Genomic DNA, 23,476 nt, shown 5'->3' with positions numbered 1-23,476 from the left:
GAACAAAGTGACATCCAGGCACCTAAAATATTAGAAGAGGAAAATACAAGCTACAGAATCTGAGGCGAAAGCAGTCAGCTGTTTATTGTAAAAAAAAATAATCCCTCCCATTGTAAAAAGGAATGAATTTGCAATTTAAATTGCAGGTTCAGCAGCAAAAAGCATTTAGTGAACAGTGGATTCTGGGGGATTTTTGGTAGTGTACAATGAAGAGAGGGGAAAAGGGAAAACCGAACCATTCTGTCAGCTTACTCAACTCTAGATTATTCTGGGTTTTGCTCATTTTACAGCTTGGGTGTTCTTTTGGTTGGTTGATTTAGCCTAACCACGTAAAGGCTGAGAGAGGACAACTCTCTCTGAAGGACCGACAAGTACTGAAACTATGGGAAGATCACACATACAAAGCTAGGAAAACATGTATTTCAAATGGGAATTGGGTTTCTAATTACTGATAGATGGGAATTCCAAATAAACTTCTAAAGAATTTTTAGTAAGGAACTTATGACTTGACAAATCTTCAGGAGATATGATAGAAGCAACCCTTTGAACTTCAGAGAGGAATCCAGATCATGTGTCATGATCATGTTTTATGATCTCATGGGAGATGTGGTTGCCATTTTCATAATTTGCATTGCCTCACGCCTCACACTCAATGGCTTCTGACAGACACTCAGATGATTTAGAAAACAATTCTTTTTTCCCCCGGTGTGCATAGGTCAAAACTGTTATCCATAACTTCTGAGTATGACCTCTTTTCAATTTTTCTGGAGATCAACTCCAAGGTAAGACTTTGGAGAGCGGGAGAAGGGCCTTCTGCTGTTCACTGTGGATGGCATTTGGCCCTCTGGATATTATGTGCAAAACAAACAAAAGTATTGCCTTTGACAGAGCAACACACTTCACACTTGGTCTCTTTTTCTGCACTATTTTGTATGACAAGTTTTGGTCTTCAAGCACCAGCCAACACTAGCTACTGCCAAGAAGCCATTTTTGGATGATTACACAGTTTAGGCAACAGCACACATCTTTCATCATCTGCAACTGCAGAAGGATGAATAATGATGTAAATGATCCTTTCCAGTTTTTCCCTTTCCTAATTAAGTGAATATACATTCAATTCACTGAAGCCATCCGTGTGACAATTATCCTATGGGAAAGTTCTGGATCAGATTCCCTCATCTAGAGCCTCATCTTTTTTGATCCTATTGTTACTGATCAGTCCTAATCTAAAGTTCCAGCTCTCTGAAATGTATGCTTCCTTATAGGACAGGATTGTGACGACTGTGCCTAACTATAAAGGTACTTTGAAATTACAATGGCAATGTTCTTCAAAGTCTTCAGCTCTCCAGCTGCCTCTAATAAGGATCTTCTGCTTCTCTCATCCTTGAAATGTTCTATTCCTCTACTTTTCAAATTGTTAATGCAATATGGAAGACACTTCAAAATCTTGAAGAAGAAAATTAATTTGTCCAGCTTTCTTGAAAACTGTCTGCTGCTTACTTCTTACAAGGCATTGCTATCTACTTTTAGGTTACAAACTGGAAGCACTGTTTCCCCTGATTAACAGTATCACTAACTGCTTTTACTAGAAAGTGGGAAAATAATTTCTCCTGTAACATTCAGTTTTTAAGCCTTTTCTTTACTACTACCCACCACCGAAATTTAAAGGCTTTGCCAGACCATAATTTCACAGAAAGAAAGAGCATGAAATATGACTTTTTGCTTAAGGTGCAATTCTTAATGACAGGAAGACTGAAGCTGCAGCATTCACATTTAGCTACTCAATAGGAAAAGTAGTTTACCAACCAGCACTGCGTACCCTAGAGAAAACACATATATACACTCGGACAGGTGTTCTCCAAAACATATTTTTAATGTAATCTGTATTTGGAGCCTAAAGAGAGTAGGAGCAGAGAAATATGCTTATTATTCCTTTTTTACATTACTGTTAAAGCTAATTACTTCACGTAAAAAAGAAACTGCAATATTTCCATACACGGAGCTAGCTCTGCATAGGAAGTCTTTGCAATAGAACAGAACACAAATACAACATTATTTAAAACCAAACCAACAACAGCTTTTCACTCTGCCCTCACTGAGGGCTCAACAGTTACTTTTACACTCAAAAGCAAGAAATATGAGCAGTCTAGTATGTCTCTCATCAAAATTACCAAAATTACTTTGAAGTGTTAAATACCAGTTGGTGTCATTTTAGTCACAGAAGGTACAATTAGTGTTTAGTCTACTTTTTCATGCTTCTCAACGTTTTAGAGTATAACAGTCATTCCAATCTATATTTCAAAGCTATTTCAAGAGCAGCCATATCCCACCATAGTCACCTTGCAGCTGATACAAAACAGAGGAGAGGCACGCTTTTCCTCAAAAGGTTTTCATCTAATTACAAGTCCTCCTTTAAGGATTTTGCTATAGCACTGCATTACTTTCTTTAAAGTAGTGTTTGTAAAAATAGAAAGAGGTTAATTTTAACCAGTTGCAAAACAGTTGTCAAAAGACAGCGCTTTGCGGACTTAGGAACAATACAAGTCTACTTCCTATCCAGGGAGTGTTGTGAAGTATATATGGAAAAATAGCCACAATGTTGCCTTGCATTTCAGAAAATGTCTTTACACTGCACCTAACAAATACAACAGAGACACTGCAGACAGCTGGAATCTTGTTACCAGCCTAAGTGATACATAAATAGGAACATAATTTTAGATTTTTTTAAATAAGAATATTTTTCATCTTCCTTGTTGAAGTACTTCAGTTGAAATCCACAACTATCAGAAGAAAAGCTGCTCTATGCATTTATCCCTTTCCCCAAGAAATGCAACTTAGAGGTCTCAACAAACAAGGAGGTATCAGTTTCTTTGTCTCTAAGGGAGTGATACCTGTAAGCTGTTTAATCAATTTAAAACTTGTTTAATTCCTGCAGGGCATATAATTATTTCTGCAGTATTCTCAGCATTTTTCTGTGTCAGTAGCTCAGAAGCAGTGTGTTTCATCAGAAAAAAGGCCAAATAGGGAGAAAAATGGTGCAAGAATTAGTTAAAAATATTACAAAATTAAAATTAAGATAAATAAAGAGTAGTGTAAACACATAGGTCTAAATGCAAAGTGGCCAAAAATGCATGAACGCATCTGTCAGGACACCTAAGTCTAAGTTACCTGGCAAGATAAGCTCTCTTCAGCAGAGAGCTTCATCACCATGAACAATTAAATTCAGCATGGAGGTGATAAATCCTTCGGACTGATGCACATCAGTAAATATTTACACAGAAATTCGTGCAATAAATCAGCATGTACTAATAGCCTGGTATGTTTCTAAAGAGCAGCTAACACAGTAAGCCTTTCTTGTAGCAATATTCACTAGATTTACATAAAACTAATAGTGATATGCTTTCACTTTTGGGAATGCTTTCCATTTAAAAAATTGCTAACAATTAAAAATTTTTACATTGTATTTCTGGACTAATAATCATAAATCATAGAATGATTTGGGTTGGAAGGGACCTTAAAGATCACCTAGTTCCAACCTCTCTGCCATGCACAGAGAGACACCTTCCACTGGACCAGAGCCCCATCCAGTCTGGTCTTCAACACTTCCAGTAATGGGGCTTCCACAACTCCTCTGGACAACCTTCACCAGTGCCTTACCATGTTCATAGTAAACAATTTCTTCCTTATATCTAAGCTAAATCTCACCCTTTTCAGTTTAAAGCCACTCCCCTTGTACTTACACCCCACAACTTTGTGAAAAGTCTCTCTCCAGCTCTTTCGTAGCCTCCTTTAGGTACTGGAAGGTCCTATACAAGGTCTCCCTGTAGCCTTCTCTTCCCCAGGCTGAATAACCAACCAATTTTAAACAGGGTAATTGTCAGTTATAGAAACAGAAATTTAAACTAAAACTACTAAAGAGCAGGACAGATTCCAAAATAAAAAACTCTGCAAATCCTTTTCTCTGTGACCTATACAAAAATAATTATTTTTATGACTTGATGTGTAGTTCTAGCACAGTATCATTTGCTGATTATCCCCATTTACAGAGCAGCAGAAAAGCATTAAAATGTATAAACTCAAAAACCAAACTACACATCCTCACAAATGAAAAGCTGAGTGGCACATGTCCTAAGCATTACAAATCACAGCAATTCAGTCAACTGACTAGAGTTTAGCCTTGTGTGATGCTAGAAAAATCTGCATCCTGGCCTGTATCAGCAATAGTGTGGCCAGCAGGATGAGGGCAGTGATTATCCCCTGCACTGGGCACCAGTGAAGCCATGCCTCAAGTGCTGTATTCAGTTTTGGGTCCCTCATTACACGAAAGATACCGAGCTGCCGGAGCATGTCCAGGGAAGGGCAGTGGAGCTGGGGAAGGGTTTGGATCACAATATCCAAGATGAGGATCAGCTGAGGGAGCTGGGGTTGTTTAGCCTGGAGAGAAGGAGGTTCAGTGGAGAGCTTATGACTCTCTACAATTACTTCACAACGCAGGGGTTGGCCTCTTCTCCCAAGTAACAAGTGATAAAATAAGGAGAAATGGCCTCAAGCTGAATTAGGGGAGATAAAGATTGGATACTAGGAAAAACTCCTTAATGGAAAGAGTGGTTAACCAATGTAACAGGCTGCCCAAAGGAAGCAGTTGAGTCACCATGGCTGGAGGTATTTGAAACACATGCAGATGTGGCACTTAAGGACATGGTTTAGTGCTGGACTTGGCAGTGCTGGGTTAAGGGTTGGACTCAATGATCTTAAGGATCTTTTCCAACCTAAATGATTCTATGATTCTTGTAATAGTATACAACACAGACACGGCAAGGGACAAATCAGAGAAAATTGCTTCAAAACAGCAAGTCTGGTAGTGACAATACACAAACAGCACTGCTTTCAACATATCTTTGCTTAAAAACATCCCCATAATTTTTGCAAAAATGGCTAAGCTAGTAGGCACCTATACACTGCCATACATTGGCAGGAATGCCAAAACAGAACAAAAACAAGGAAGGGCTATTCTTATGTGCTCCCAAGACATGTTCTTCCTCAAGTTCAACCACAAATGACAAGAGTGTTCTAACATCAACTCAAAAATTAAAGTACTACAAAGACCCTCCTAACCTAACCAATTTGGATTCTAAATATCTCTCATCTCTGACAAAGGCATAAAATCAGTTGTTGGATTTCTGGAGCAAGAACCCCATAGATACACTTACTGCCCACAACTGAGATGAAACATTAAGCCAAAAATATCCAAAATGCTATACGACTAAATTTGCAAGTAAACTGTATCCTATGCAACGGAAATTAATTTCACTTTAAGACATTTAAAGGGCTAATGTGCCATAATAAATCCTACTATTAATCAACAGTAAAGTGCTGAATTATATTAATTACCTGAATCGCACTCACATTTATGATCTTCATTTATAGACTTCTTATCAAGTCAAAAGAGCCCTTTCTGTCGCAAAAGCTAAGCTGTTGTGCAAATATTATAAAAATTAGGTACTTTAATAGGAGCTATATACACAACAGAACTGCTTTTGTTAAGTACAACTGATGTAGTAGAGATGAAAAATCCATGCAAGTATTTATAAAGATACTTAAAATGAAGAAAAAAAGGACACTGCTGTAGAACTTTCAGTACCCTGGCAGACAGCCACTTACTATACTATATGATGTCTAGATCTGGACTGATAAACATCATGCCATCAACATGCTTTAGTTTTCTTTTGTAAGCTAACGCTGATTTGCAGATTTTAAAGCAGAGCATATATTTGATCTATTTCTCATAGAAGTGTATCATTAAGGTTTGAGGTTAAACTTCACATCTAGCCACATAACTGGCACAAGCAAGACAGTGCAGAGGGGAAGGTGTCAGTTGTACACCTTGAGGACTCTTCCCCCAGCTGCATGATGCAACAGAACAATTTTCAGATTTAAAGTTCAAGTGGACTACAATCAAAAAAAGCAAGAATTTCTTCTCCCCAGTTTAGGAAAAAACTCCAGAGGATCAAAATGAAAGCAACCTCAGTTACAGCAGTCAAAAAAGTCAAACCCAAGTTTGGAGAGCTGATAAATAACTCCAAAATTCATCATGCTATGAAGACAGCATTCTTAAGAGAGCTCTAAACAAACTGCAAAACAAGATTGGCATTTAAGTAGAAACTGGCCAAGTGCTGCATAGAAATATGCTCACACACAACAGTCATGTTTAAGCCAGTGCATAGAGAAGATAAAAGCACTTATGGTAGTTGCAAATGTTAACAAGTTCATACAACTTGCACAGTTTAGCAATGAGTCCATAGAAAAAGAAGAGAGTAGGAGTAGAAACACTCAAGCAAAACCAAAAAAAGATGACCTTCCAACCGTATAAAATCCACATAACAGTTATAGTAAAAAGACATCAGTGGAAAATACTCAACTCAGTCCCAAACACCCAACAGGCAAATAAGACCAGAAAAGACAAGCCTTTGGCAGACAACTTAAAGTCTAAATATGGCATTACATTTCTAAATAATTCACAAAATATATTATATGGCATATTCATATTAAATACTGGGTAACCAACTCTGCAGATCTGATGCTAACAACACTAGGCAATAAGAGCGAAATGGAGCAAGCTAAAGGAACGCTGGTGTATCGCAACAGTGCTCAAGGAAAATATCACCATGTCGTGCTTCGAAAACAGTACTCTGGAACGCCACACTATCATCTATGGAGCAAAACAAAGTTCTCTAGTTTTTCAGGGATATGCCCTGCATAGGATATGTTGTGATTCACTATTACACGAGCAGCAAGACACTGCAAAGTAGTATGATTTATGGGCTGGATTAAATTCTTTGCCATTTCCTTCTCATCCAGCAAATCGCTAGCTGTTTGTTTACATGAGTTTGTGGCATCGAAATGTGAACCTGACTTGATAAGAAGATTCATGATGTCTGGATGGTTGTTCAGTGCAGCAATGTGTAATGGACTGTTGTTATCGGAGTCTCTGACATTTACATCAGCACCACATTCCACCAGGATAGCAGTAACTTGTAGAGAGGGGAATTTACAAACTGGGTAGCGACCAACACATGTAGTATTATTGTCAACAGCAAGGTGAAGTGGACTGAAGTTATTTTTTCCTCTAGGCTGAAGCTTAAGAAACTTGTAAATAGTTTGTTTCTTAAAATGTTCCTGCTCTGAGCTGCAAGGTACTTTCTCCAACAAGCAAATTAAATGCAAAATGATTGAAAGAGCTTTGTTCAGCTGTATTGGATCAGGAAGACATTGGGTTTGCTTCATGGCCCGTTCTATTTCAAGAACGCTTTTGCACAGTATACCCATTAGATCATCAAAAGTGACAGTAGTGCCTAGCAGGCCTTTTGCCCTATCCTGAAGCATGAAGGAGAAAAGTTCAGCAAATGACAGCAAACTGCTGGCTGTCATAGGGCTTAGAGGATCAAGATTGCTCTGCTGCATGTCCAAAGCATACTTCCATAAATTGATGCAACGCTTGAAGTTTCCCGAGTCTGCATATACAGCACCTCTGTATCTAATATAGTAGGATGTGTCTGGGTGTGAAGGGCCAAGAATACGTTCTCTAATTAATAATGCTTGCATTCTCATTTCATCTGGGTCTGCAATAAGATTTTCTAGCTCTTCTGAGCTGTTTACCTCTTTAGCATAATCATAAGCCATAATTAGTGTTTGTGGCACAGGTTTGCTGAGGATATTAGTCCTATCACTGTATCTCATTTCCATAGCTCTTTTCCAGTATTTCAAAGCACCAAGCAGATCTCTCTTTTTGTCCACAAATGTTGCTCCTAGAAGCTCCAGGGCATTTATGCGCTCAGCCTTACTAGTCTGTACATGCTGGGTCAGAAAGTCCACTATATTTGTGTGGCCTGTCACACTGGCTGACAGAAGGGGAGTCATTCCATAACCATCCTTTTCCATTTTAGCACAATACTTGAGAAGCATCTTCATGATCTCCAAACTTCCAGATTCTGCACAGTCATGTAGTGCTGTATTTCCTGCAAGAGAGCAAACACAATTACACAAATCATATCAAGTTACAGTCCAAATCTCACCATGCTAATAGTTAAAAAAAAAAAAAAACTAAAAATCCCCAAATATTAATGGTTTTAAAATAGCTTTTGTTTCCCCATCTATGTACTATGAAAGCAAGGCTGCCAGGCAGTTATAAAAATAAAAATGTTTGATATTTTTATATGAAAAAATTAAACACGTTTAAGGAAAATACCCAAACCAGAATTAAAATGGAATTCTTCACTACATAAAAGCACAGGAGTCGGCAATTCCATTGTATCAAAATCAAGGAAACAGGAGACCAGCTTGATTGGACAGAAAACTCCTCTTGGAGTTCAGGAGGAAGAAGAAATTGCATGCTGTCTGGAAACAAGGTTGCAGGAATTTGATAGAGTTGTGGTTCATATATGCATTGGACAAGATACAAAAGGCCAAAGCTCAATTACAGTTGAAACTGACCAGTATCGTGTCAGACAACAAGAAGGGTTTTTAAAGTACACTAGTAGCAAGAGGAGGTCTAAAGAGAATACCAGACTGATACTTATTGAAGATGGTTATCTGACTATTAAGTGTGAAGAAGTGTGGAGACACTCAATGCCTTCCTTTGCCTCAGTCTTTAATAATACAGATAAACTGCCATCTGCCCTAGATTCAGAGGATGACCTCAGGAATAGTGACTTCCCATTTGTTTAGACACCTCTCAGGAACTAGCTGTAGCAGTTCACAGTTCACAAGTCCATGGGATCTGATGGGATTTACCTGAGTACTGAAGAAGCTGATGTTTGTTATGGCATTACTCCTCTCCACCAGCTACCAAATGTCTTGGGAGTCTGGGGAGGTCCTTACTGAATAGGAGCTACCCAGTGTTATTCCATTTTAAGAATGGAAAGGGGGATTACCCAGGAACCTACAGACCTGTTAGTCTCACCTCAACACTCAGAAAAATTATGGAGAAGATTATACTGAATGCTACTGTAAGGCAATCATTAGGTACTATCAGCTTCAGTGGAAAGGAAAAAGTCCTGTGTTAACTAATTTGATATGCTTCTAGAATAAGGTCACCCATCTATCAGATGAAGGAAAGATAGTGGATGTGGGATTTTTACCTTTTAGTGAGTTTTGCCTTTTTTGGCTTTTATATTGTCCCCACAACATCCTTCTGGACAAGTTATCCAAGTGTGGGATGAGTAGGGTCACGGTGCACTGGGTGTAGAGCTGTCTGAAGGACTCAGCTCAACGGATTGCAGTGAATGTGGCTATCAAATTTAGCTGACACACTAATCAACTTCATATAAAACATGAGTAAAAAGTTATTTTCTAAAGATTATGACTCAGGATTTTGCAATTAATCAGAGGTATGAACATATTTTGTCCCTTGAATCATATTTTAAGAGCAAAATTCAAATATTTTAAGGAAAAAACCCATTAAAAATTCTAGATTGCTTCATTTATTGACAGTGAACTTAACTTTCAAAACTGTCTTTTCCTGAAACATTTCTGAATAGTAGCCAGTGATTTACAATCATTTACTAACAAGTAAACTGAGGAAGACATCCCAACAGAAAGGTGCATGAAACTATCTGTTAGATCAAGATTTGTAAAGTTAAATCCAGTTCAAACAAAGGGAAGTGATTTTCCATCTTTCTAATACCTCAAGCAATTTTTACATTAACAGCACTAAATAAGTTATAAGTCTGGCCACACTACAATCTCTACCTAGATTACAATTTTCAATTGCAGGAGCAGTGATTTAAGCAAATTTAGGTAGATTGAAAGCTGGTGAATTTGGCATACATAGCTTATCAACTATAATTCTCTCTGTATGTGACATCACAGACTGGAAAAATGTCAATATCCCATCTGAGAAAGGACAAAACCTTGACATTCCTAAGAGAGGAAGATGTCAGATGCAGACCTATATACAAACTTACCAACACACATACACTTATTCTTCTTGCTATGCTGCTGAAAGTCTAGTTAAAATGAAACTACAGCAGTTAACTCAGAACTAAAGAATGGCTGGTCCCTCAGACCATCTTCAGTTCTGTATTTATTGATAAAGGCAAAACCAGATGCACATGGGTGCTGGCTGAGCCAGCAGTTAACACAGCTGTTTCAGAGTGTACTCAACTCCAAACACCATCCTTCACAGCAGAGCTCTACAACTGGCAGCTGTTTCTACCTTCAAATAAATATTTTTAATATATTTTAAAAACAGTAACATAAAACCATATTAAAAACAAATAAGCCAAAAGATATCAGTAACATCCAAGTTCTTACTATTGTTTCACAACTATTAATATATATTTTGCTACTTTTGACAACTGCAACAGTGCCAACTATGCATATTACATACTGCAGATCCATCACCATGTAACACTGCTTTTGACACTATTTTATCAATCAACAGGCATACACACTATGACTGAAAAAAATCCACACAAAATAAGCTTGGCCACTCTCCATGTAAACTAAATCCAGCAATCTGTATGCCATTAATTTACAATGCAGCTATGTAAAACATGTGGAAATATGCTTAAGACTCCAAGGAATTTCACTGCTCTTTCAAACTGGATGCTCTAAATTTAAAACAATTTAGGTTTTTTTATTGGTATTACAATTACTGGTTTCAGTTTAACAGCGTATCAGAAGTAGTGTAATTTTCCAGTTGTTTGTACTGCACTAGCCCTTAGAATGAAAATAACCACAGCTTAAATTATGCCATGTATGAACTAATAATGTGAGGCCATCACCACTAATTCTTATGCAATGCCTGTACCTCACTGAAGTTTGACTGGATGGTACAGATACAGCAGTGGGAAGAATACTTTGTAAGAAACACGAGTTTCCATAGAAAAGTGCCGAGTAAAAAGATAGTTGAGAGTTGCCAACTTAAAAAAAAACCCAAACATAAACCCCAGCCTTAAGAAATAACACTGCCAGCCATCTATACCTAGCAAGTATCAACTGCTATATTAGAGGAAGTATTTGAAAGACAACATGAGAGGGGCCTTAATGCGTAAATCAAAGGCTATACATTGGCCACAAATTGACCAGGAATTGAGCAGTTCAAATAAACACAGCAAATCACCCACTACTCTGTGAATTAACTCACCCATTTCAAAACATTACATTGTCTATAGTGTCACTATGGTGACCATATCATCTATAGTGATAAATAGTGGCTGAACACAATGCAGAAGTTAATTCAATTTTTGTAACATTATCTATTCAGTAACAAACTAAAAAACAACGGTATATCTATTGCTGTATTAAGAAGGAAAAAGGCCAAAAAAAAGCAAAAGTAATTTGAAAGTCATTCTCTTTGACAAATAATTTTCAAAGAGACACATATGATGGATTTGGTCAAATTAAAGTAATTTTTTTAAAGATGGGAATGATTATTGTAAAGTAGGTTTCATCTAATTTTTTAAAATCAATTTTAAATTGTAAAATTTAAATTCCAGCAGGAATTTAATCACATATCAAAGATAGCTATTGTCACCATAACATAAAAGGCTTCTCCTTGCACAGACAAAAAACTCGACTGCAGATGATTCTGGAAGTCCTGATACTTCTCTGCTAAATATTAAGTGTGACTATACTGTATTGCTAACAGCACTTACAAACTGCGTCTATCTGTACAAAACTTCACTGTTCATATTACCTAGTAACTACCCCATTAAAAATAGCAAAAAGAAACAGAATAATCCCAACCCCGGTTCCTTCTACATCTTGCAGATATAAGGTACAGAAAAAGGTATGGCTAGTTGGCAGTGTTATTTCTTCACACTTGACTCTTTTGTTAACAAGACTCCTTTAAAAGGAGTTATGAACATTTCAGAAACACTTCATGTATCACAAAACCCAGTGTTTCCAAAAGCTTACTGGAGCCGGGGTGGGTATTCAAATTCATAAGGAGGACAGGCCTTTCTATGTCAGAAGCAAGTAATTCCCAAAATAGACCGACAGCTTGTGACAAGGGAATGGAAGAAAATAAAGCCATGACACAGAAAGTGATTTGACTTGATTTGCAACCATTAATGCAATTAAGTGCATCCACTTCCTAATACTTCCAAAATGCTCTATCAAATTTCCACGTTGTAAAACTTACATTAAAACTTAACACCAATCTGAATTTCTATCCAAGATCATTAAAAACAAAAGAAATAAAAGTATTTAATTTAAATGACTGACCGGTGTGCACATTAACCACCTGTATATATTTTTGCAGCCTTACAAATGAATTGATCACTTTTACAAAGTGAAATTTTTCATGTAATATTCATTTATTTTTCTACCACAGCACTTGAAGCAATTCAGTCTTCCAAGAGCCTTTACTGATTTAAAAGAAAAGTACTGCCAGATAGATACATACATGGACAGTGCATAAGAAAACGCATACATCCTAATGCTTAGTGTGCATAGTGAATAAAAACGAAATGTCTTTCCTTCAAGAAACTAACTAAAAACTGCAAAGAACTGCTAATCTCAACAATTTATTTTAATCTAATTTCCAAATTATGTAAGGGAATAATTGCTGTCTGGCTCACTAAAATACTTCAAGAGAAATTGTATTATCAAGATTATCAATTATTACATAAATAACAGCATGCTCTGAATGAGTTCATTTAAACAAAAAGTTTTTAGTTAGAATTAAACTTATATTGTATCTTTATCTTCCTCATTTAACCTAGACATTCCTCCTGAAGTTCAGTTTCCACACACAGTCACATAGAAAATATCTACAAGTTTCAGAGACCTGTACCACATAAGACCTACCAAAAAAGGAAAAAAAGCAACCCCCCTGCCACCCAAAAAAAAGACACAGCACACTTTTAGAGCAAGTGCTTATTCACAGGGAGAAGTAAAAAAAAAAAAAAAAAAAAAAAAAAAAAAAAAAAACCCAACCAAAAAAAAAAAAAACAAAAAAAAAAAAAAAAAAAAAAAAAACAAAAAAACAAGCCCAACCAAAAAAAGCAACAACAACAAGCAGAAATAAAACCCAAGGAGGACCTTTGTTTTGGAGCTTTTTTATCCCCTCCCTGCCCCCTCAATGATTCTATGAACCTTTGCAAGCAGAGAAGACAAACACCTTCAGAAGAAAACAAACCTGTCAAGACTCCTTAATGTTTACAGCACAAGAAAATTAATTATTTTTAACACATACTAGACCACACTTGTCATAAAGGAAAAAGCATGACTCTCCGTAATTCCCCTACTTCTGTGTCTGCCATGTCTGTAAAAGATTTTTTTTCCTTACCAGCAAGTTTGAGTGTTACACCTTCCAGTAACAACTTACTAACAACAGTGTTACACCTTCCAGTACCCCTTACTAACAACGATAATGAAAAATAGCACTAGCCCTTGATACCATACCCATAGAGACAAAAGTTTGTATGCTTCTGTACTTCCCAAAATAAGGAAACAAAGTCAGCAAACCTTGTTTACCATATAATTTTACAAAAATATTAAATACTCCGCCAGTGGAATTGAAGAATCACAGTATTCTTTTTTTTTTTTTTTTTTTTTTTTTTTTTTTTTTTTTTTAATGTAATCAAAAACTCCTGTGCATATCTCAAGAAACAACTAAGAGAATGCCTAGTCCAGCATTTCTTAGAAACAAAATTCTGATTTTTTAATACTCTGGAGGAGAAAAACCAGTCTTTAGGCTAGCTGATGAATCTGTTAACTACAGAAGGCAGGCAGAGTTGGTGAAAACCACCAACAAAACATAGAAAGCACTTTGAGGAGATCACATACCGGGCCACTGAGCAATGGAAAGACTTACCAGCTACGCTCAGGTAAAACACCTGCCTCTCAAGCACGTATTTTGAAAAGAGGTTACAATTCACTTGCATTTGGCCCATCCTGGCTATTAGCACATGCATATTTTATCTATAATCTAAATCACTAATTGCTGCAATAATGCTTTTTTTTTCCCCTTCCTTTCTGCAAACCTGGCAGAGGAGAATAAAGTATAACACAAACTATGAAAATGTGCACTGCAAATTTTCAAAATGCAAGATGTTTATTGTCCTGTCTGGAATTGAAGCAAAAGTATAAGATTTCTTTGCAGTCAGTCTGAATGAAAAATATATCTATTGGGGAACTTACATGAAATATTGTCCCTTAAATAAAAAAAAAATTTTAAAAAGACAGCCCAAAAAGCCCAAATCTGGAATCCTTAAAACAACTGACACTAGTATTAAGAGAGTAAACACTTCTCTGCCTACACATCACCAAATGAACACTGTGCACATCAGCGAAACACTGTCTTTCAGAATGCAGTGGTCTGTTCTGAAGATAATAGTAAGGCAGCACCACTCTAACAACAAATCACTGGCGGGCTTCATAATGCAGCAGAACAGAAAACGGCAGGCAGCTGACACAGAACATGCTCCTCATCTGGAACTGAGACAAAACTGTGCTTCATTTGAGGTTTTTAGTTCTAGGATTCCACCTTCTGAAAAAAAAATTGTGTTTCTGCTACTCTAACATTATCCACACGCTTCTTACTTTTAGGAACAGCATGAAAACTTGCCATCTAAGACATCATTAACTACAAGTGAAACTCATTAAACTTTATTTTTAATTTGCAGCTTCTTAAACGAGGAGTTGTTCTGCTGGTTTCAGCTGGGGTAGAGTTAATTTTCTTCACAGTGGCCGGTATGGGGCTGTTTCGGATTTGTGCTGAACACAGGGTGGATAATACAGAGATGTTTTTGTTATTGCTCAGCAGGGCTTACACAGAACCAAGGCCTTTTCTACTCTTTGTACTTCCACGGTGGTGAGGAAGTTGGTGGTGCATGGGAGATTGGGAGATAACACAGCTGGGACAGGTGACCCCAACTGACCAAAGGGATTTGCAGACCATGTGACACCATGCTCAAGACATAAAGCTGAGGGGAAGAAAGGGAAAAGGTGGGCTATTTGGAGTGATGGTGTTTATCTTCTCAGGTAAGTGCTACACATGATGGGGCCCTTCTTTTGTGGAGACGGCAGAATAGCTGCCTACCCATGGGAAGTGGTGAATTAATTCCTTGTTTTGCTTTGCTTGTGTACACTGCTTTTGTTTTCCCTATTAAACTGTCTAGATGTCAAGCCATGAGTATTCTGTTCCTGGTCTCACTGGTGGGGAAGTGAGCAAGTGGCTGCCTGGGGCTTGGCTGCTGGCTGGCATTAAACCATGACAGCAGAACACTGGTGAAAGTTATGAATCAGAGACATTGGTAAATTAATTCACTTTTTAAGTATAGCTTAGACTGCTTCCTATCTACACATATCTTTGCTGTTTTCCACAATTATGAAATAATAAAACCCATCCACCCTTCTTACTCCATCTATCAGTTTGTCCCCATCACTTACACTGTTCATGTAAACAAAAAGACTTTTTTTAATATCCTTTGTTTACAGTTCTGCTGCCTAAATCCTACACAGAAGTTCAGGGAAACTGTGAGAAAGTTCAGATCCGCAAAACAGTAGAAACAAATACACCAAAGGCTAGTACTTTAAATTCGGAACCACTGGCTGTCTTTCACAGCTGAGGACTCATCTACACAAACATCCTTCTTCAGCACCATCTACCATGCAACACTGCCAGACCTACACTTCACCTCATGTAGCATCTTACCTGACACACTCTGAAGTCTTTATGAACATCTCAATTTCCTGGCTGGACTTCCATACTTTCATAACTTTTTCAAGAACCTCTCAACTCTGAATTTCCACAGTCCAAAACACAGCTGTGGGATTCTGCATTTTAGAAGCAAGATTTTACCACATGTTTTCACCTACTCTCTCATACATTTAGATGCATGTGAATGTACCTATTTTTTCCTATCAAAGTATTCAGATTTTTCCCTGGAACTGTCAACACTTCGAAACATTTTCATATCTATGCACTCAGGAAGTTTAATATGTGCATTAACTTATATTTTGCAATATGAAAATCCAGTGGAAAACCACAAGACATAGGTCAAGTAATTCTGCCCCCCACCCTCACACAAGCTGAAAAAGGATCTACAGAAATCTCCCACAGCAGCAACTCCACTGAAGTTACATAGTTCTGCTCTTATAAGGAGCATTGCAATTTTAGATGCAACTTTTTTTTTTTTAACATCTTTCAGGGAAGAATAGGCTTCTCTATACATGGCCCAGGAAGGGACCTGTCTAAATAGAACTCACATACAAGGGCAGCAACTCCTGCTACTCAGGAGCAGAACACTCAGATGCTCAGTTATCTTCCTGCTACAAGCACAGGACACCGTCAGCTATTTAGTAAATAGCAGGGAGGAGTAGAAACTGAAAGCAATACACAAGATTCTTTGAGGGGGAGGGTGACAATGTAGAATTAATACTGTTGGACTGATTTTAAAATCAATAGCAGTTTTGCAAAACAAAACTGAAGAGGTTACCTGCTGACTCTCAGCCACCGTTACAATACTAACGGCTACCAATTTTCCTCAGCTCTTCTGCCTTTTCAGAGATGACTTTCGGGGTTTATAGCACTTGTTTGCTTGCTTTACTTCACTAGTGCTTATTCATTAACTTCAGAGATAAGACTTCTTAAAGATACCAAAAAGTATGCTCCTGTCCTACCAGCAGGGATTTCCACATATTACCAACAGATAGCTATTATGTACACACATGCAGTTGTACACATGACAGTTTGAAGTATAAAATGAGTTTTAATGAGCTCAACCATATCCAATCCAACTTCTTTAATTAAGGATCATTTTCTACTTTAAGAACCTTTGCTTGTGTGCCCAGAAACAGAAGGAAGTAGAAAGGAATTGAGATAATTGACAGAAAATCCTCAGTCATTTAAACAAAGACAAATAATGCTAATTCACTAATAAAGTGAACAAAAAGATGAGTAAGGTAAATCCTACTCCATGAACACAAAATGAGGGAGAAAAAGAGCTACAGAATTACATCTTTTTCCCTATTAAATGTAATATTTAAGAGGATTGCTTGGTTCACACCTATCATATAAACGGATAGGTTTAAAACTAAACTCTATATTCTCAGTTGCTTACACACTTTATATTTAGCTTGCTATTCCCAGAATGTTATTTAGAAAAATGACATTTTTATCCTACCAGAAGTCCACGATGATTCATAAGCAACCTCAAATCCTTACAAAGGAAGATTTATTTTGCTCTGCCCACCTCCATGACAAATCTGTAGTTTAGCTTTCTTTACGCTAAACCCACATATTTGCATGATTTGCTGAGAAAACGCATATTTAACCAAGCAGCTTTTCTAAAGATTACTCTCACATTTGGTATTTACCAATATCATACAACAATCTAGACACAAAGGGTATTTTAACACAAATAACTGACAGGTACAGTGTACAGTTACAAACATAATTAGCCTGAAAAAGGCAGTAGAATATTATGCTACAAAAAGAACTGCTAGCAGATTAGTTTTTATATATATTGATATATATTAAAAAAACCAAAACCTGCTGAAACCTAATCCTGACTCAGTGAGATAAAATATTAGCCGTAAACTGCAGTAACTGGTGTGCTTTTCAGGCTAATATCACAACTAAATACAAGTCTGATATGTAATAGAAAATTTAAATGTTCAACTAATTATGATCACAGGAAAAAAAGCCAGAAATCTTTACTTTGCTTGGTAACACCAGAGTAATTGTAAACAGGGGCAAAAGGGTTTGAGATCCGTGAGCAACTGGAAGTCCTTCTGCTGAGATCACAGTCACCTGCATCTTCATTTCTTCAATTCTAATATATATTTTTGTTTACTAACACTGAAAAAGGTACAAAATTACTCAGTAATTTGGAGAGAGTGGGTGAAGAGCAAAGTGGTTACTAATTTTTCAATGCAGAAAGCAATTTTTCTCCTTTATGCGTATTTCCTTAGACCAGCCTTACTGGCACAGATCAGTTTTATGTACAGCATACTTGATTTGTTAAGAATTACTATGAAAACCAAGAATATATGCTCATGTTTTTGAGTATGTTGCTAGACCAACCTACCACAAAGAGTGGTTCTCAGCAAGTTCATTAGCTTTTAACACGTGAGTAAATGTGACACTTCATATGACTAAGTCTTTTAAGAATTGGTGATTTAAGATTAAAATGTATCAATTTAAAACCATGTTAAAAACCACTAAATTAAAAAGTAAAAACATAGCTATAAACACTTTATATATTAGAGTTTATGAGAACAGAAGAATTTTTTTTTTTTATGTCAGGCTCTTTAAGAAGTAAATTAGTAACTTTACCTCTATTTACCGCAGTGAAAGTGAAAAAACTAACTTACCTTTAACACTTTTTCTGTTCACATCAGCTCCTTTTTCAAGTAAATACTGAGCAATTTCTTTGTGGCCTTTGTAACATGAGATCATCAAGCACGTATGCCCGTGACGGTTTGATACTTCCAGGTCTGCTTTGTGCTCCACAAGGTATTTGACTATTTCCAGGTGACCATCAAAACAGGCAGCTCTAAGAGGCGTTGAATTTGTCAGTGTTGTGTTGTTGACAGACGCACCATGATCCAACAGACACTGAACAACCTTCAAGTGGCCAGCGGCTGATGCTGCCCACAACGGCGGAGCTCCCTCGATGGTCTCACCATCAAAATTCACAGAGCCACCAACCTCTATTGAGGCAGAGCAATGGTCCAACAAGTACTCCACCATGTCGAGGTGACCATAGCGGGCTGCCATCAAAAGTGGTGTGGCACCATTGGTTTTTTCTGACATCAGTTGGGCCACCTCTTCCCTTGTTTTGCTTGCCAGTAGCTTGGACAGGAGCCGCAGCTTGCCATCACGAGCTGCGTTGAAGACTGCCGTCTTTAGATCCATTTAGCCTGTACCTCTCTGCTTCCGGATGGATACACACCTGAATTTTTCAGCCAAGAGTTTATTGGAAGTGCTCAGCCCAAACAGAATGTCCCCAACTTCTTCTCAGATCAGTTTCACCCAGACAGGACAACATGGAGACTCCAAACAGGGTCCTGACGAAGAGCAGGTATGTTTATCACAAATCTGCAAAAGGAGAATTCTCGATGTTTTCACCTCCTACTTCGCAAACAAGCAACCGCATTGTATTTTCCCACAGCTACACCCAAACAAGTCGCTGTTGTGGCGCGCCGGTGTCCAGCTGCATTCCTTGGAACTCCCGCGGGCCGTGCGGTGGCCCCTGAGGAAAGCTACGGGGAGGAGGGGGCTGATCCTACCAGCGCGTTATCCATACCAGACACAGAACGATCCTCTTCTCCCTCATTCCTCCGTCAGCTGCACCCCCGACTCCTTTCGGGGCATTTCCCAAGTACAGAGCCCCGGGCTCCCGCCAGAAGACCCGCAGACACGCACCTCCAAGGCAGCCGGGCGGGGAAGGCGACGGCCGCATTCCGGCCAAGCCCCGGACGGCGGGGAGAGCCCGAGCCCTCCGCCCGCCTCACGACCGGACCCGCTACGCCCAGAGCCCGGCGGCCCCATCCCCCTCCCTCCTTTCCCACACGGCACCCAACCCCCGTGGCCGCCGTGCTCGGAGCCGGCCGGAAATGCCCGCCAGGCCGCGCGCTACCTTCCCGGGGCGGTCCGGGCCGTCTCCCGCTGCCGCCGCCGCCGACCTCAGAGGGACGCGCCCGCCGCCGCTGCCCGCGCTCCGTCCGGCCCCTCCATGACAGCCGGGCTCCGCCGCCAGGGCCGGCCCTGCGCAGGGGGCGGGGCGCCCCCGCCGCGGCCAATCAGAGCCACACCCCGCGAGCCCGGGGCGGGACTACGCCGCCGCTCGAGGGCGCCCTGCGGGCACAGCCGGCCGCTAGGGGGCGGCGGCAGGAGCAGCGCGGGGCCCGGGTGTGAGGGGAGAGCCGGAGTCCCACAGAGTCCCACAGGATCCCACAGCGTCCCACAGGATCCGACAGGGTCTCACAGCGTCCCTCAGAGGTACTTTGGGAATGCACTTCATAGACACGCCGTGGGCTTTGTAGGGACACATCTGTGCTGTATACCGGCACTACTGTGTCCCGTCCTTGCTCCGCAGCGCACGGGAGACAAGGAGCTGCGGGAGCGGGTCGGCAGAGACCACACCGGTGATCTGGGATCAGGAGCACCTCCCGTACGAGGAGAGACTGCGGGAGCTGGGCTTGTGTAGGTCACAGAGGACTGAGAGACGTATCATTAATGCATACAAATATCTCAAAATGGGGTGCCAAGAGGATGGTGCCAGGTTCTTTTCAGTAGTGCCCAGCAGTAGTACGAGGAGTAATAGCCATAAACTGCAACACAAGAAATTCCATTTCAGCGTGAGGAAGAAGTTTACACTGAGAGTGGCAGAGCACCGGAACAGGCTGCCCAGAGAGATTGTGGAGTCTCCTGCTCTGGGGATATTCCAAACACGCCTGGATGCATTCCTGTGTAATCTGCTGGAGATGACCCTGCTTTGGTGGGGGATTGGACTGGACAGTCTCCAGAGATCACTTCCATCTCTAACTATGTTATGATTCTGTGATTCTGTACATATATGCTTCACAAATTAAAAAAAAAAAAAAATTGATTAAAAGTCCAATTTTTTCAATTTTTTTTTCAGCACAGAGGAGGATCTGGACAATGTTGCTGTCTGGTGCAAAGCTTGTTTTTCTCGATTGAGATTGCACATGGCTTGCTACAGGCTTAGAATGTGGCATTTATTGTGTTCCTATGATAATAGAGAGAAAACTCCTAAAAAGAATGCAAATTCTGTCACAACTGAATGTGTTACCTGGATGCCTCAGAAAGGAGAAAACAATTCAATTTGTAATTGTAATTTTATGTACAAAAGCAATGTATCAGAGTCTGGGTAACCCTTTCTACCTGGTCCTGGCAACATGATGCACAGGCTGCTGGTTGTTTTGTCTGCAAGACTCAGAAGAAGAAAGACCATAAGAAACTGGTGGAAAATTAGAATAAAGCCATTAAAATTTTTAAGGAAGTGGTGGTATTGATTTGTGGAGATGCATTAAAAGACCTAACTGTGTGAAAATATTAAATTAAAAGGAAGTGGGGGAAAGAAGAAAAGGGAATATTTTCAAGAAATGCAAGTGGAATGGAGGATTTATTTTAAGAGAGTTGCCAGGTGTAGTCAACAGCAATTGAAACCAAAATGAACAGATGAAAGAGCATACTTAGCATCAAAAATAATATGCTGGTAGGGAGGCTCTGCCAAGCCAGAAAAATAATTTGAAAGTTGTGGGAGCTAATTGATAGTCTTGGTGGGCTGTGTAAATTATTGCACGTGTAAATAAGGTATTATAGGGAACAGTTCTGTGCTGGAGGGAACATGGAGATGATAACCGGACTGACCTTCCCGGTTCCATCACTGGAGTTTTCAGGGCAGGCAGTAAGCAGTGCAATCAGCTCTCGTGGGCTTGCAAACTGCAGGGCAGTGGGTGCAGTAATGCGTCTGTGGGTGTCAAACACAGCCTGTTCTCACCCCCCTCCCAGCTCTGATTAGGCCAAGGTCCTGGGACAGGGTCCAGAGGAGGAATATGGGTCAAGTAGGCCAGAAGGGAACAGGAATGGCTTCTGCAGAGATTTAGTGCCCGGACCATGGCAGAAGATAAATCCTTGCATGCAACCACAAGGAACACTGTTGGGGATTTTAGACACTGCCTATCAGCCCACTGGGCTTCTTCTTTATATAAAAATATCTTACTCCTGTGGCAAATAGTAAGTCTGCCTTGATATTTCTGACATCTACCTTAGAGTAACTAGGTGTAGTCATGTATGAATTAAGCAGAGAAATTAATTATTCAACAAAATTTTACAGGAGTTATACTTCTCTAAGTGTCCTGATGCTACTTTACTCTTTCATATCTCATTATACATACATCTTCAAGAATCATTTGTATTTTAAGAAGGCCATCCTCGTGATTTAAGTGGACTTAAGGAGGTCTGACAATGTGGTTGCCTCCTGACTGCTATTCTATGAATTTCACACTTTGATACTGCTTTGTGGAGGAAGCACTTGCTTGGCAGTACCTGGCTCTGGGGGGCACTGAGAGCCAGCATGGCATGGCACCAGCCTGCACCTCCCTACTGCACTTATTGTCTGGCTCCCAGAATGAACCTAAGCCCTACTTCCCAGAGGTAAGAAGCAAATATTTTGACCCAGTGTACCAGAAGCACCATGAAAAATAAGAGATACCAATCTCTTTAAGGTTTCAACTTCAATAATTCATAACTAGTCAATCTGTCATGGGCACAGTGCCAGTGACAATGTCATTTGTCTTACCTCCCCCTCTCTTTGGCCCATTGCCGAATATAGGAAAAATGGCCCCATGCTCATGGGGAAGAGGGGTGTTGATGCCAGGCTGGGATCTTTGGTGTGCCACAAACACAATGCATACCATTGAAAAGAGCAAGTCAGTCTTGATGCTTGTTCAGTTTTGCAGTTTCCCTCCTCAAAACACTCTGGTTTTGAAAGCTGTGAATGGAGAATGGTGTTAAGTGAAATAATAGTGTTGTGATTACTTAGTTCTCACCTCAGGATATTCTTGTCCTCACAGCTGTTCACAGTAGGCAGCAGCAGGGATTTGTCACATACACAGGAGACTAACGTGCTATCCACCTTGCAGACACCTCTTGTTTTGTGTGGACCAGTTGTCCCCTCAGTGTCTGGGTCACAGCTCTGTGTCTCATACACCAGTGCTTTACTGTTGCATTCGCATCACTCATTCTAGATTGAAGAACTGATATTAATTTTGTCTACAAATGGTAATACAATAAGGAAAAAGTCATAGGTCACTAGACAGATCTTGACAGTGTGTCACCTGAAAACCCCACTGAAGGGTTTTCAAGATTGCCATTGATAATATTTTGAAAGTCAGATTCTGACTTCAGCAAGAGATGTGGTTGTAAAGTGCTGTATTCAGTTTCAACTCTTCACTTCCTTATCCCTACAACACCAGGTGCAGAGGTTTCTTCATATTCAAGGCAGACTATGCTCAGCAATACAGCAAAGAGAAATCTAATCTAATTCACATCTCAGTTGTCAGCTTTGGCACTAGAAGTCATATATATGCATTAATACAGTGATTTCTTCAAATTCTTTATCCCACTTTTGTTCATGCAACATTTGGTATCCCCAGCATAATGATACTTTTGTCAGGCCCCAAGCTAACTCAGAAAAATCTGTGTTACATTTTGCAAGGTGGACAAGCACTCTAGCTCCTCTGTGTTATGTCTGCAATCTGTGTCTTCCCTAAACTGGCACCCAGTTGCCTACACAGACCTGGCTGAGAGTCAGGTCAGGAAGGCAATATAAGATATTATATCAAGTAGGCTTCCAAAAAGGGGAGCTAGAGCAAATGGCAAGCTGAGCAGACAGATGCGTAAAGCATTTGTGCAACGGCCTGCGTGTGAGCTAAGGCTAAATTATGTAATCAGTTGAAACACCTGTTCAAGCATAGCCTGAACCCTAGCTGT

General features: G+C 39.6%; 2 protein-coding genes across 4 annotated transcripts; one reads left to right on the top strand and one right to left on the bottom strand.

The window, feature by feature from the left end:
• Positions 1–60: 60 nt before the first annotated feature.
• FEM1C (fem-1 homolog C) lies at positions 61–18,871 on the bottom strand. The gene is made up of 2 exons (XM_041484157.1): positions 18,328–18,871; positions 61–8,015 (listed from the first exon to the last, which is right to left on the bottom strand). The coding sequence occupies exons 1-2, from the start codon at positions 18,869–18,871 to the stop codon at positions 6,706–6,708; spliced, it is 1,854 nt and encodes a 617-aa protein (XP_041340091.1). The 3' UTR covers positions 61–6,705.
• A 25-nt stretch (positions 18,872–18,896) lies between these two features.
• On the top strand, positions 18,897–20,567 carry LOC121362558 (translation initiation factor IF-2-like). Of its 3 annotated transcripts, XM_041484160.1 has the most exons (4): positions 18,897–19,037; positions 19,128–19,957; positions 20,055–20,161; positions 20,316–20,433. In XM_041484160.1, exons 1-4 carry the CDS (start codon positions 18,897–18,899, stop codon positions 20,318–20,320), a joined length of 1,083 nt encoding a protein of 360 aa, XP_041340094.1. In that variant the 3' UTR covers positions 20,321–20,433. The 3 variants fall into 3 exon arrangements, with proteins under 3 accessions (XP_041340094.1, XP_041340092.1, XP_041340093.1); XM_041484158.1 differs by having other exon boundaries at positions 20,055–20,567; XM_041484159.1 differs by having other exon boundaries at positions 19,128–20,161; positions 20,316–20,567.
• Positions 20,568–23,476: the final 2,909 nt, after the last annotated feature.

The sequence above is a fragment of the Pyrgilauda ruficollis genome, unplaced genomic scaffold (genome assembly GCF_017590135.1).
Source record: "Pyrgilauda ruficollis isolate IOZ18807 unplaced genomic scaffold, ASM1759013v1 scaffold64, whole genome shotgun sequence".
In the NCBI taxonomy this organism is placed as follows: domain Eukaryota; kingdom Metazoa; phylum Chordata; class Aves; order Passeriformes; family Passeridae; genus Pyrgilauda; species Pyrgilauda ruficollis.
The sequence above is the reverse complement of the archived record's forward strand: the minus strand, read 5'-3'. Positions and strand labels throughout refer to the sequence as shown.

Bases quoted from the DNA above. Each gene is read 5' to 3' on its own strand.
- FEM1C (XM_041484157.1), bottom strand. From the start codon at position 18,871: ATGGATCTAAAGACGGCAGTCTTCAACGCAGCTCGTGATGGCAAGCTG. The intron at 8,016-18,327 runs GTAAGTTAGTTT...GCTCTCTTGCAG, and splicing joins GAACAGAAAAAGTGTTAAAG to GAAATACAGCACTACATGAC.
- LOC121362558 (XM_041484158.1), top strand. From the start codon at position 18,897: ATGGATACACACCTGAATTTTTCAGCCAAGAGTTTATTGGAAGTGCTC. The intron at 19,038-19,127 runs GTATGTTTATCA...ATTTTCCCACAG, and splicing joins AGGGTCCTGACGAAGAGCAG to CTACACCCAAACAAGTCGCT. The intron at 19,958-20,054 runs GTACTTTGGGAA...CTTGCTCCGCAG, and splicing joins TCTCACAGCGTCCCTCAGAG to CGCACGGGAGACAAGGAGCT.